Source organism: Akebia trifoliata, chromosome 4, assembly GCF_017979445.1.
Source record: "Akebia trifoliata isolate Shusen 1 chromosome 4, ASM1797944v1, whole genome shotgun sequence".
Taxonomy (NCBI): domain Eukaryota; kingdom Viridiplantae; phylum Streptophyta; class Magnoliopsida; order Ranunculales; family Lardizabalaceae; genus Akebia; species Akebia trifoliata.
The window spans coordinates 23,868,178-23,883,266 of NC_141378.1; the positions used below are offsets into that span (position 1 = coordinate 23,868,178).

A 15,089-nucleotide genomic window follows, 5' to 3' on the forward strand; every position below is an offset into this window, starting at 1 on the left:
TCGTCGCCAAAACAGACTTCATATAACTAACATTATCTACTTCAACATCCAAACCAAAAAACAAAGATTTTTGAAGTAGAAAATGATGGGTTTTGGATACAAAATTCAAGTATCTTCTACAAATGAATGAGTCAAGATTCAAAATAATAGATTGAAGATGAGATTAATTACATTAAATATAATTTACCATCACGAAGATTATTGGTGTTAGGAAGAAAAATAGAGGGTTTTTCATTGCATGACGAAGATGAGGGCATTGAGGTCATTTTTTGTTATTCTACAAGAGAATATACCAAGGTCAAATGGGGAACTGATTTTAAGAAGAAAAAGTTATGGTTGAATGAATATAGATTATTTTTTGTTGGTCTACGAGATAAGACCAAGGTCAAAGAGGGCATGCCATATCAGTTTAAAAAAGCGGGTATCTCAAATATTCGCCAAAATATGGAGGGAATATCTTAAAATTAGTATTACCCACCCATTTTTTTGATTTTGGCGGTGAATATCACGTGTATCGCACGTGTATATAATTTAGTTACACGTTTATAATTTCCCTCCTGGAACGAGGGAAGAACCGAAGCTCGCAGAGAAACGAAGACTTCTCCGCTAAATCAAGAACACGAAGACGACGAACAAGCTTACAGTTCTTCACCCCTCTTTGAGATTTCTGAATCTTCAGGTACGATTACATACAGATTAGATCAAAGTTATTTTAATTCTATTCGAATATTCGATTTATCAGCTCTATTTTGAATTTCTTTTGACTAGAAACGGTCTCAATTTCAGCGAATTCTAGGTCAAAAGCAACCCTAATCTTCGAGCACTGATATTTTACATATTTGGACTTATTTCTATTCGATTCGAATTTTTTGAACCTTTTGTGATGGAATTCAAAGTTTTATTTGATTATGAATTTCAAAGAGCTCTCATTTGATTTTTTTAAGGTGAGAATGGCGAAGGATGTGAGTTTAATGGACTCAGATTTTACCCGATTGTTAAGGTCCATTGGTTGATGTTGATTTTTTTATCCAAGAATTTCGGTGATTTTAACATTTTTTTCTCCAGGAATTTGGACTTCAATCGGTAGCATGGTTCATGTATATTAGATGCGATGTATTATTCTTTTTCTTTTTTAGGATGTTTTTTATGCGTAATTGTTTGTTGTTTGAGTGAGAGCACCTCTCTTGTTAGACTTTTTTCTCCTCTCACTGTAATCGGATTTGGGGGGTGTTGGTTTGTGATGTTTGAGTCTTGAAATGGAAAATCACATGGTCTGATACTAGCTGTCTCACCCTATGTTACCTGGTTCGTGGGTTCGTCCGGTTTGAATCCAGGTTATGGTTCATCACTCTAGAATGAACCCGGTTTGTATGGGTAGGCAAAGATAATCTGTTTCTTGGTTCGCTTAGGTTCTGTAGTTTGATATATTAGTTCAGTTTGATTGTCTTTATATACAATTAAGCATGCAAGTTATTGATGCAACTATACTTCTATAACATTATAAGAGTTAAAACGGATTTGTTTCCTAGTTTTGATTCTCTTTTTATATACGTATTATGTATTATGTATACTTGAAGAAGAAGAGGAGGAGGCATAACCAAATTTCTCAAAAAACTATGTTTTATTTTCACTTTGGGTTTGTTGAACCCAATTAAAAAAAAAGTCAGTAAGCCAGAGTGGTTGGGTTTACAAATTGGTTAGTGTGGGTTCACTTTATTCCCTGTACCCAGTTTGAACTGTACCACAACCTTGTTTGCTTCATACTGGTTTGTGGTTCGGTCTAGTAGAAACAAATCGGGTAATACGAGCCTACCCTATTTTTAACCTTGGATCCAAGCACTGTGAAAATGATCAGCCACTTCTTGGATGGAGCCATATAAAATGATCATTGTAATTTGGTGATTGTAGTGACCCAATTTGGTAAGCTTAGCAACTCTATTTTGTATGGGTGTACAGTAAGAGGCATGGTTTTTAAACTCGGTTTCACGTCTCGTCTCGTTCAACTCTGATACCTAGTTGACTCGGATGATATGTTTCGTTTCGTTCAACATAGAGACAATGGTTTTTAACCATTTAAAAAATTTGAAAAATTCTGAAAAAAATTCAGAAATGATTCCTATTAAAACATGAAGTCAAAAAAACATAAAATTAAAAATAAAAATAAAAATAAAAATATACCTATCAAAATAAATAAATTAAATATATACCTATCAAAATAAATAAATTAAATATGAAGTTTTCCCCAAAACCTTACTTTTTTTTGTTCACTTGGTTGAGAAGATGAAGAAAAATCAAATTGGGTGAAAGAAGATAGGGTTGAAGACGTTTAACTCGTTTGTCTCGTTTAACTCGGATGAGATTTTGAAAATTTCGTCTGATACGTATTGTTTAAGTCGCGTTTTATTCATTGTTGTGAGGTCTCGTTTGTGTCGGACGAGATATTGGGAAATCTTGTCCGAGATGTTTTGTTTATCTCACGATACGCGGTCGTCTCAAATTAACTTTGTGAGTTGGTCTCGTTCAGCCGTGATACTGAGTTAACTCGGGCAATACGTCTTGATCTCGGACAAGTTTAAAAACCATGGTAAGAGGCACACAAACTAGCTAATTAGTGTGGTGATGATGCATCTAAGAGCAACCAAATGGCTTAGATTAATGCCTTGTTTAATATTTGATAGCTTATAGAAAATTATATGTTTTGGGTGTTTATGTAGGTTTCTTGGCATTTCTTCTCAAATGGGGAGCATTTATGAATGCTGTTTTGTATTTTATATTGCAGTAGCTATTACAATGCTGAGTTGTTTTGATTAACTTCAAATACTTCATTGTGGGAATTGATAAATAAAGTATAATTGTTAGAGAAACTGAAAATGTATTTCTAGAGCAACACTTAATCCTCTTGACTGGAATGGCGGGAATTTACTTTACAAATGGAGGCTATTGTGGACAATCCTAGTCATCTATCTGACAGATGGTCCTCTGGATTGGCCACATTGACAGTACTATCAGTCCTTGCCAATGACAACACAGGCACACTTTGTTATATATTGTACTTTTCCACTGCAAATTGCAGCCTATGATATTTATTTTGTTTCTTTTTCTAAAGAAATAAAGGACAGAAGAAACATAAATCATTTTGTTATGTGGTAGAGTTTTCTGGTTCTTCATTGAAACTAGCTATATTGACGAGATGCAAAGGTTATGAAATGCACGGACTCTTGTAGCTTGCGACTTCAGCTCCATGGATGAAGGAATTCCCACCACTCATGTGAAAAGGTTTTGTGGGTTGCTCTAGAAAACCCATCCTTGAATTGTTAAGGCTCTATTTATTGCCATTGAGCTCGTATACAACCTAAGTTTGTGTTTCTTAATTGCTTGTTTTGATGAAACAGGCATTTCGTGGGTTTTACTGGAGTTAATTCCCAAATTGGTTATTGTTTCCTGCACGTTGTTGGTGATAGACTGCATTCCAATGCCTCTCTTTAGAAAAAAGCCGTTCCCTCTGTTGGAACCGTCCGATGTTTCTGATCCACACGAGCTTTTTTTCCAAGTTCGTTTCACGAAAGAGATATTTAAGGATTATCAGTATCCTTATTTGTTATTTCATTATCTTTCCCCGACCACATTCTTTGGTTGCATTTGCTTTCTATGAAGAATTTTCTTTTCAATCCCAATTAACTTGTACTAATTTTTAGAAGTCTTTGTTTGAAGAGCATGTAATTGTGTTGTGTTTAGCAATTTGGGATAATGTCGTTATTTTCACCTGCGGGACCTTTTTATCTTTTTATTTTTTATTTTTGCTTAACATAGACCAGAGAATATTTGAACCGAATAAATCTATATCGCCAAAGAATCTGGACATGTAAAGTTACTGGGAAAACAAACTTAACTTATGAAGAGGCTCTGGTCTCAGAGCAACATGCAACTGAAAAGCTTCAACAGTTCCCCAAAGAATTAATGGCATTTGTATTGCAGATGATCCAATTCAGTAAGAACTCATGCTTAATGCGAATTTACTTGTTTGAATTTTGTTTAAATGTTTCTTAAGTACAGGTAGCAGACTTTATGATTCAGTTGATTGCACTCTTTTCATTATTTGAGTAATTATTCTTTGTAGCTAACCTATTTGCCAAAAAAACAGGTGACTTGATATAACTTGGTTTCCCATTAAATCTTGAGTTTGAAATTTCACTTTTACATTCTATCAAAATTGAAGATGCGAAAAGACCATGAATGTTAAAAAAAAAAAACTGGAAGATAAAGTGAATTAGCTGCAACAAGGTTTTGTTCTTTTGGTTATCATTAAGAAAATCTCCTAAGAGTGTCATTTGATCTCTATATGATTATGCTATAAAATTGAATGGCTTAGCGAGCTTGTGGCATACTTTATTTGTAAATATTGTCCATGCATCTGGATTTGAGGTTTCATCACATTGTGTGTAGTTTGAAATGCTCAAGTAATCCTTCACACAACATTAAAAACGCCTTTCATGCTAGGGTGATCTCATAGTTTATGGTCTGTAAAGATGCGTTCTTAGGTGCTCCATACTATTTTTCCATTGAGGCTGGAGTAAGCCTGGTGTAATCAAATATTCTATGGGGTCTTTTCAAGGGATTCTGGGAAAAAGTTCAAGGGCTATTACTGCATATTTCTTACCCTGTTAAAATGGTTTCTCCACTTAGAACATTGACATAGGCATACCCAGGTTGCTCATCGGATAGACAATTATCTCTATTGTATGCACAGCTGCACAACCATGTTGCATGGATACAAGTATAGCTTTAATACTCGGACACTAGTATGGAATCTCAGATTCAACAAACTTTGAAAAAATGGATATGGACTCGACATTATATTTTGAGTAATTTAGGACAAAATAATAGATTTTACGTATGCATTTCCTTGTACTGTTTGTTGCTATTGTTGTTTGCCTATAAAACTTCATGTGGTTGTGCACATGGTATAAGTTTTAGCAAGCTCATGCAGAATCACTGTGGTATAAATCTTAAATTTGGGCGACTTCAATTTGGGCCGAAACATTATCCTCTTATGACCCTGAAACATGCTCTTAAAGTAGGTTATGAGATTAGATCCCTCATATTTCTCCTCACCAAATCCTTTTGATTCTCGGTTTGAGATGATAGGTACTAGCTACGCAATAGTGACGTGGATGAATTCAAGGCTTAAAATCATGTTTGTTTCTATTTTTTTTCCCTTCAAAAAATTGAAACGGAGTTGAAACCATCTGAAACAGTGGCTTCAAATCAATAAAAAAGTAGTTTTTTATTTTTATTTTTGGTGTTGCCACTGGGTAAGTCTGTTTTTAAAATCACTAACTAAGCTGAGCTGGTTGGTACCATCCCAAAACTTTTGGTGATATCACCGGGTAAGCCTATTTTTACTGAAATCAGGAATTCGGGTGAGGGTGGGTTTTGAACTAAGGACTTTGGTATCAACACCAGCAGACTTTATCAACTAGGCTAGCTAGCACCTTCCCCATAAAAATGGTTATGTTGGTTTCATAAATAATGTTTTATATTTTGATCTTGGCACTGGGTAAGCCTGTTTTTAATGAAATCAGTAACTTGAGTGAGGGTGGCCTGCCCTGAAGAGGGAGTTAAGTGATGTGGGGTCCACACTGTACAACTATCCTACGTGGTACCGCCCGAGTGGCATCTTGGGTTTACAAGGAATATGAAAGTCGCCCCGGTCAGGAGACACCCTCTGTGACGTATGTTTGGGGGTCACGTGCCCATGATGGGGTTGACCTGGATGGAAACAACCAATGGCTATATGCGATCAAGGAGAGAATGGGAAGAAGGGACGGTCGTGATTTCCACTGGGTGAAGAATGGAGTGATGTGGCGTTTGGGCATTGGGCACCCAATATCATGACAATGACAAGTGAAGAAGGCTATAAATACCTCTCTTTAGAAGAAGAGGACACGAATTCCAAGACCTTATCTAAGCGAGCACTCATCTAAATTCTAGCCAAGACAAACCCAAGTCTATGTTGCCAATATCCATAGACTTAAAAAAGCCACACTTATTTCACATTGACGTGCATTAGAAATGTTCAAAAATATTCTGAAACAAATATAAATACCTCCAAACATTGCATGTTATCCATATGTTGCTAGATAAGTTTCTTTAATTAGATTAAATGAATCTTATAAATTATGAAGTTTGTTTCTTTTTGGTACTGATATCACTCTTGTTACAGTTACTACCTCTCGGTTTATCTGGACATACGGCTCTGATTAATCAAGTTTAGTTTTAGTTGTTATATTCTACTACCAAGTTCTAAATTTTGTTTTCTGTTGAATTGGTAATCTGCACTTTCATTCTACACTATTGAATTTCATAACATCCAATGCTTTGCCAGGTACACTTGGGTTGAAAGACCTTGTCAACTCAATATGTATGAAGATGCAGGGACATTTTTCAGAGGGTTTAGAGTTGCATGGAAGGAAGGATAATTCTGTTTGCCCATGCAAAATACTGAAGGTTCTGAAGGATGTTGACCAAATCCGTTATGAAGTAGGATGGTTGGATGAAGACAAGAAAGTAACGGGTAGTGCAGCTATAAATGCAGATGATCTGATACGCAAAAAGCTTCCTTTTAGCAGACACATACTAAAGTCTTTTATTAGGGATTCTACCTCTCAAAGTGCTCCCTGGGTGGTCCATGAAGAATTGGCCAGGAAACACGGAGTCTCGACTGAACCTCCTGAAGAGTTACGAGTCAAAGTTTCCATTCAGGATGGATGTGTTGGCAGCAATGAAATGAAAAGGAAAAATAACAAGGGCAAGAGAAACGTCTTGGTAAGATTCTGTTCTAATTTGGCTAGTTTTGTGGAATTTATAACTTCGATGATTCTTATGTTTATGGCATGCAGGATGCCAAAGAAGGTGAAATCGACAAAAATAAACGGAAAAAGTTGGAGGCTGAAAATTATGAAGGCTTATCCAAGATCAAGAAAGCAAAGAAAGGTAGGTGGAGAGATAGAATCCGCATTAGATGAGTGTATAATCTGCTTGCAAATATTTCTTATCCCATTCGTATGAAGTAGATAAAGTGATCCTGATGATGAATTGTCACACCAAATGGAGAAAATGTAACAATTTTTGGTGGAATTTGGAGTCTATATTATATCTTTAAACTCAGTATTGTTTAGTAACATGTTCATGTTCTTGCTATATTTTAAATGCTCAGTTGCTTTTAAACAACTCACTCTATTTTGTGTCATCTATGATTTTCAGTGACTGAAAAGCCAAAAGAAGAACCCATTAAGTATCCAATCGACGATCTTCTAGTGCAGCCTGATGGAGATGATCCTGTTTTGACCGATCGCCCTTCTCCATCAAGTGACTTTAAGGTTCCAATGGATTGTGTTGGGGATCTTTTAATGGTGTGGGATTTTTGCTCTTCTTTTAGCAAGCTGTTGCACTTGTGGCCGTTCTCTTTGGAAGATTTTGAAAATGCTATCTGCCACAAGGGAAACAATCTCATTCTCATTGTGGAGGCACATTCAGCAATTCTTAGTTTGCTTATCAAAGAGGAAGGTGAATATTTTACGACCATGCAGAAAAAAAAGAGGAAATCAAAGGTACTTTAATCTGCAATTTTCTTGCTTTCACTGGAGAGTTACCTTGCTTTATGACTTATTATGGGCATGCTATGATGTTCTTGTTGGCTCAGATTATGTTAATGAATTGGACGGAGTATTTGTGCGGCTTCATAGAGATGAGACCTGAATTATCAACTTACATAGCAACCATAAAGCGGGGCCGTTATGGTCTATTAGATACTTACACTAAATTATCAATCTTTCGGGAATTGGTTGCTGAGGCCCTTGCAACTGATGCTGTGAGGGAACAGTTGGATAAGTATATTGAACATCAGCGGGCTCTTGATGCCACAAAGAGGGAGGCGGCACTGAGGGAAGCTAGAAAGAGGAGGGAAGAGAAAGAACTTTTGAAAGCAAAGTCAGACCCCAAGAAATTAATACAGGGACATAATCTGGAGAATGGGCAAGGAAACGTGCACATTTCTGAGAATGTTTGTAACAAAGTACAGAATGGAGATGCTCCAGAGAGGGGGAAATGGTTTATATGCAATCATTTTTTGGGTAAAGACAGAAACTACAACAGGTATTGGTTTTTTAGCCGCGATGGGAGAATTTTTGTTGAGAGTTCAGATTCCCAGATGTGGGGCTATTACAGTGCGAAGGAAGAGGTAATCATGCTACACCTGAAAGTATAAATGATTTTTTTCCACTTGCTTTGTAATGATGTAATGATTCCAACCTACCATCTTTGAACAGCTTGATGCTTTGATGGGTTCACTTAATCGTAAAGGCGAGAGAGAGATGGCTCTTCAAGGACAGCTGGAAAAATACAATCGTAAGATATGGTGAGTCTACAAGTCCTAGAGGTTTTCTTTGAGTTTCAAAAACTTGGATGAAATATTATAATTCTTTCCTCTGTTTTGAGAAAATATCTTCTGGTCAATTTATCCTGCTACATGTAAGTTAAGAAGTCTCTTTATTTTGTTGAAGTTCTCTTACCTTCTATTTTTTTTCTTCTTCTGGTCACTTCAGCCAGTCTTGTTCCTCCTTTCTTTTTGGTCTACTCTGAAGTGTTATTTACACTATTCTGTTAACCCAAGCATGCATGCTTTCTTAGTGAGATTTCGCAAATTCTGTCCCGAAAATAGTAAGTGTGTAGTGGCTCCCCAATTGTGTCTTTTATGCTTCCAACAAATAGCTATGGACTTGTTCTTTTTTCTGGTGTGATTTTCTGAATCATTATTTTTAATATTTTTAAAGGACATTGGATGTTTGTGCCTTGAGGCTTTGAGTGAAAAAATATTAGCTGGTTTATTTACATGGTGGTTGTGGGGACCATGTTTGTCACACCACATGATAAGGACACATGTAATGAAAGTAGAAACTAAGATTCAACTTATCTAGACTTTTGCAAATCCATAGACCGAGAAGTATGTCACTAAAATTAGGATTAGAACCATGAGGAGTATGAGCACAGAAGAGTAGGTCACATCTCATCTTAGGAGCATGGTATTGACCGAGAACATCTGGATAGATAGTAGGACATAAAAGATTTAGGAAGATGAAGAACAGAAGAATGACCTACAGGCTAACTAAATAGCCATGTTACATAAACTGAGCTCAGGATATAGACCACAATTACACTGGCAAAATAGGCATCAGAGATAAACACCCAAGATCGAGCATATCAAAGATAAGCTTGAGAAAGATTTGAATCTAGTTGACGAGACGTTACAAGTCATAGATATTTCTCTCCACATTTAAGAACCTACTACACTTACACATCAGGTCCAATCTTACTAGCATTCCTTACCCAAAACACTCTAGTAAGCCTCAAATAGGATAATTCGTAGAACCCTTGGATTAGTAGCATAACGACACTAGTTTGGAGAACTTGACTATATAAACCAAGAAAGACATTAGAGAGGTTGGTTTAGTGGGAGTGTAAGAAAGAGTGTTGGGTTGGCAGGATGATCGTGAGTTAGAAATATAAGTCTCTGCAACTGTACCATTCATCATCTTCCTTGCTTAAGTTTGTTTATTCTATGTAAGATTATACTGACAAGATTGTTGGAGGAATGTTGTCAGACCTCACACCAGGGCCCCCTACCTTTTACCTTCAAGTCCTTTGTCATTCTCGAGCTTTGAAGCAGTGAAGAAGATCCAAATTGTTGTCAGCAAGAAGAAGAAGTTGAGAGAGGAGTAAAGTTTGACAGGAGAAAAATCAGTCTGAGGAGAGACGAGAAAGTCCTAAGTCAGCAAAGGAAGAGAAGGGATCAACAAATTGAAGCAGGAGACATAAGAATGTAATTTAAAGTCAAGTCTTCTGACGTAAAGAGACATTTGACCTGCTGTCGGCCAAGGACGAGGAATCGGGCTGTCGTCAGAAGAGAAAGCCCAATCGCTCCTACTTCAAGTAGGAAGTGAACCAAGACTCGGCCAAAGGAGAAAGGTGAAGATCAAGGACGGAAGTCGAAGCCATCAGCTAGGGAGGTCGGTCATGGAGCAGAAGTACATGCAAGAAGCACCTTGGGTCATCAACTGAAGTGAATGGTAATCCTTTGCCCGAGGTGTGGAGGGCCAAAAGGCTTATGAGAACCCACATGCAGAAGGCCTTGGGAAGAAAAATTCAAAATGAAAATCTTACGAAAACGGCCTAAAATCAAGCTCGACCACCTCTTCCACCTCTCTGTTCACAACTGATCAAAAGACATCAGAGGAGCAAGAGGTCAAAGTTTGACCATCTAAAGGAAAAGACTAGAAAGTCAAAACCGAGCTCATCATCCGAAAGCTACACATCTCGAGGAGTGGAAAACCTAAAAACCTCTCCACAGTGGTCTTTAGATTCTGATTATGCTGGTTTTTCGACATAATTGGTTGCCACATTCCCATTTTATTTGTAGTCATTGTGTAGTACGTTCTTTATGTCATGAGGACTTCACTTATTTTGCAGAACAAACTTTCTTCTAGTTCTATTACTCCTATGTTTGCTGCTTTATAGGCTTTAAGATGTTGAAATTGTTAAGGAGTTGATAAAATAAAAAACTTGTATAGTGATCTTTGTCATTTTTTTGCAGCTCGGCATTACAGAAGAAATCAAAGGATATTGCTCACAAGATGGCAATGAAGGATGCTATACTCCGACGATCAATGCGAGTCCGTGCCCAACCAAAGGACGATCCAACGGTGGCTTTCTTGAGGTATGTCAACAAGTGGAAGGAGGATTGATTCCAGATCAATTGCAAATGTAGGTTGATAAAAAATAAATTACCTCTTTTGCAATGGGAAGTTCCGTATCCTGCTCTCATTATTTCCTTTTTTGGCCATGAATTTTGGGATCATTTTTTGTTTCCCTGCCAGTAGTGTAGTGAAGATATTCTCTCTATACCTGACTACTCAGAACAGGCGACGTTGTCTACTTGGTTCACTGGTAATGTGTAACAGGACAGGCCAAACCTCAACTTATGTCATAGAATTTTGATTCTTTTGGATTGACAATGTGGGCCTCAATTTTTTTGACTGAACTTGTGCAGTACTCGCACTGTTTTAATGCAATTTATCTTTCATGGATAATAGCTAAAGGACCACACATTATTGTCCTAAACACATTTGCTTCATGATATCATTGGATGATATAGTTTTTCTTTTTTTTGTTCATGATATCATTCGTTTCATGATATCTTGGATCCTGTTTCACGAAATCATTAGTTGATACGGTTTCCCTTTTGTTTGGAGTCCGAATGACTTGTGAATATAGAATTCGATCCCACCCCTCCCAACACACAAAATTGACTTGGTTGATAATTTTTTATTTTATGCAAAACTCAGATCATATATATGTGGGAATGGATCAAGGGTCATATGAAAAAACATATGTAAAAATAATGTAACATTAATAAATTTCAAAATGAGTTCGAAGTTTGGGATTGAGTTGATTTTTTGTGAGGATATCTATGATGGGAAGATCATTCGAAAAAAAAAAATCGGTCTAATTTGGAACTTCTAACCCCATTAAAAGTGATTTAGAATGTGGACTGTTGATTTTTGTCAATTTTTACTAATAATTTGTATATCACTTTTGATGGATTTGGAAATTTCAGATTGAGTTGATTTTTGTGAGGATGATCTTCTCATCATAGTGATCATCCTCGCAAAAAATCAGCTCAATCCAAAACTTTTAACCCATATTTTGAAAAATCATTGTATTTACATATGTTCCATGAACCGTCCCAATAAAATCGGTCCACGATTTTTCAACCCTAATCATAGAGATCATCCTCATAAAAAATCAGCCCATTCCAAAACTTCTAACCCATGTAGGACAAAACACGTTTGTTGAAGTGTAGGGTAAAGTTTAGGGTGTTGAACATTTCCCATATATATATATATATATGGGAGTAGTTCTGCAGTTCTAAAGTTTGCCAAGTTTTGTGCCAAACATTTTTTGTAAATCATTTTTGATGGGGTTAGAAGTTTCAAAATGAGTTGATTTTTTGTGAGGATGATCTCTAAAATTTGTCAAGTTTTGTACTAAACATTTTTTGTAAATCACTTTTGATGGGGTTAGAAGTTTTGGAATATGCTGATTTTTTGTGAGGATGATCTCTACGGTGAAGAGATCATCCTCACAAAAAATCAGCTCATTTTGAAACTTCCAACTCTAGTTTACAAGTTGAAGAATCGTGGATCGTCCAATTTTTGTAAATCACTTTTGATAGGGTTAGAAGTTTTGGAATAGGCTGATTTTTGGTGAGGATGATCTCCTCATCATAGAGATCATCCTCATAAAAAAACAGCTCATTCCAAAACTACTAACCCATAGTTTGAAAAATGTTTGGCACCAAACTTGACAAACTTTAGGACTGCTGAACCGCCCCCTATATATATATATATATATAGGGTCAGGTTCAAGGGACATATGAGAAAACATATGTAAAAACAATGTAACATTAATAAATTTTCAAAATATGGGTTAGAAGTTTTGGATTGAGCTGATTTTTTGTGAGGATGATCTCTATGATGGGAAGATCACCCGAAAAAAAAAAAAATCAGTTCAATCTGAAACTGCTAACCCCATTAAAAGTGAATGTGGACCGTCGATTTTTTATCAATTTTTGTCAATAATTTGTAAATCACTTTTGATGGATTTAGAAGTTCCTGATTGAGCTGATTTTTTGTGAGGATAATCTTCTCATCATAGTGACCATCCTTGCAAAAAATCAACTCAATCCAAAACGTCTAACCCATATTTTGAAAAATCATTATTTTTTCATATGTTTTTACATATGGCCCTTGAACCGCCCCCCACATATATATATATATATATATATATATATATATATGGGTCGGGTTATTACGACCCCCATTACGACCCCCTTTGAGACACACCATTTTGTCTTATATGGGCAAAAATATTTGAAATGGGCTGATTTTTTGTGAGGATGATTTCTATGGTGAGGAGATTATCCTTGTCAAAAATCAGCCCATTATGAAACTTCTAGCCTCATGTTTACAAGTTGAAAAATTTTAGACCGTCCAATTTTTGTAAATCATTTTTGATGGGTTTAGAAGTTTTGGAATGGAATGATTTTTTGTAAGGATGATCCCCTCACCACAGATATCATCCTCACAAAAAATCAACCCATTCCGAACCTTTTTAGTCATATATATATATATATATATATAAAAGAAATGAGTTTCGTTAAAACTGATTGGAATTGACGTCTCCCGCGTTGTCACTCGTTGCTTTCCCTAGATCCAACGAAAGAGAAACATGGGTTTCTCAATCAGTTTCTAAGACATCCCTTGAACTGTCCCTTATATATATATTTTAATAAAAAATTTAGCCAGTTTAGTGTTTTTTGTATATCAAATGTTATTTAAGAATTTAAACGTGTTATTGACATAAAACTAAGATTTTATAAGTTTTCCCCAGCCCTTTCTCATCAATGGACTTGTGACGTATATGCAGGAGTGCAGTTCATTTGATAAATTCCTACCTTTATATGTATATTTGAGATGTTTGAAAATTTCAAAACTCCATGGACAAGTATTATCCCCACTTGGACTAAGACATAGATTTTACCAAAAGTTTATTATGATCTTTTTTATCAAATAACAATTAATTTGAAGCAGAGTCAGGAAGAACGATTCTCTTTATGAGTAATAGATCCATTTTACAAATTTATATTGGTGGCTTTAATTAATTTAGTTTCTTTGAAATTTAAATCAAAGAAGCTGATTAATGTTCTATGGGTTTAAACTGGTTGGGAGGGATTGACTCATCCAATTCAAATCAGAATCTGTTTGCCCAAATTGTGATCTAAATGTGTGGATTCAATCTCAAAACCTAGTTCTTGAAACCATGGGCTACTGAAGAAACTATGGTTGTTGACATAAACTGTACCTTCTTATACTTATCATGGTTTTTAAACTCGTTCGAGACTGAGACATATTGTCTGAGTTAACTCGGTATTGGAGTCCAACGAGACCAATTCACAAAGTGTTATGAGACGACCGCGTATCATGAGATAAGCAAGTCGTCTCGGACGATATTTTCGATTATCTCGGACGATACGAACGATACGAACGAGACAACGCAGTAAAGTGTTTAACTCGCGAGTTAAATGAAACGTCTCAGATGAGATTTTCAAAATCTCATCCGAGTTATGCCTCAATCTTCTATTCTTTCACCCCCCAAATCGATTTTTTTTTATTATATATTTTTTTGGATTTATTTTTTAATAGGATGAATTTTTTTAGATTTTTTAAATGGTTAAAAATCATTGTCTCAATGTTGAACGAGACAACTCAAACGAGACGAGACGTATAGTCCAAGTCAACTCAGTATCAGAGCTGAACAAGATGAGACGAGATATCGAGTTTAAAAACCATGATACTAATTAATTAAAGGGTGCTGCTATTAACACACCAATACATATGTAGCAATATAATTCTCTTAATTAAATTCTGGTATTGTTTTCCATATGGATTTGGGTCCATTCCTTTCAACAAGGGGAAGGAGACACATGTTGTGCTTGCTCTTGAATTACCCATTTTGGTTAGATATGCGTAGCTAATTGATTTTGTTAATCAATCCACACCATAATACAATAAATATTTCCCATAATTTGATCTTGTTTATTAGTCCACAACATATTACAATATATCATATTAAGAAATTCTAGTATTTTCTTGCAATTGTACGTTTCTTATTTAAATGAATGTGGTTGGTTGATTTAATATGAACCCTTGATCTCATTGATCAAAGTGTTCGATCATGCTTGTTGGAGGTCATGATAGCGTTAGATTCTCAAATGTATGTTATTGATGAAAATGGAGAGAGATCCTTGGTTATTTTCTTAACAAGGTAAAAATTTTGAGATTGATTTTGATTAGGTCAAAATCTTTACTCAATATGAGAATGATCATATGTGTTACCCAATAAATCAATAGATTGACTCATTATGAGACAAGATGGAACTTGATTGGTGGAAGATTTAAAGGTTCTAAAGTATT

The 15,089-nt window shown here is 35.8% G+C and overlaps 1 protein-coding gene across 1 annotated transcript; it reads left to right on the forward strand.

Moving 5' to 3' along the window:
• Positions 1 to 553: 553 nt before the first annotated feature.
• On the forward strand, positions 554 to 11,218 carry LOC147404548 (uncharacterized). The gene is made up of 9 exons (XM_086440557.1): positions 554 to 679; positions 3,393 to 3,585; positions 3,816 to 3,988; positions 6,386 to 6,825; positions 6,900 to 6,993; positions 7,264 to 7,610; positions 7,703 to 8,239; positions 8,328 to 8,416; positions 10,649 to 11,218. The coding sequence occupies exons 2-9, from the start codon at positions 3,473 to 3,475 to the stop codon at positions 10,797 to 10,799; spliced, it is 1,944 nt and encodes a 647-aa protein (XP_086296683.1). The 5' UTR covers positions 554 to 679; positions 3,393 to 3,472; the 3' UTR covers positions 10,800 to 11,218.
• The last annotated feature ends 3,871 nt before the right edge of the window (positions 11,219 to 15,089 follow it).

What these genes read in the sequence shown, in the direction of transcription:
- LOC147404548 (XM_086440557.1), top strand. Translation starts at nt 3,473, where the DNA reads ATGCCTCTCTTTAGAAAAAAGCCGTTCCCTCTGTTGGAACCGTCCGAT. An exon ending in GAGATATTTAAGGATTATCA is followed by an intron (nt 3,586 to 3,815) that starts GTATCCTTATTT and finishes AACATAGACCAG; the next exon opens with AGAATATTTGAACCGAATAA. An exon ending in AGGGCAAGAGAAACGTCTTG is followed by an intron (nt 6,826 to 6,899) that starts GTAAGATTCTGT and finishes TATGGCATGCAG; the next exon opens with GATGCCAAAGAAGGTGAAAT.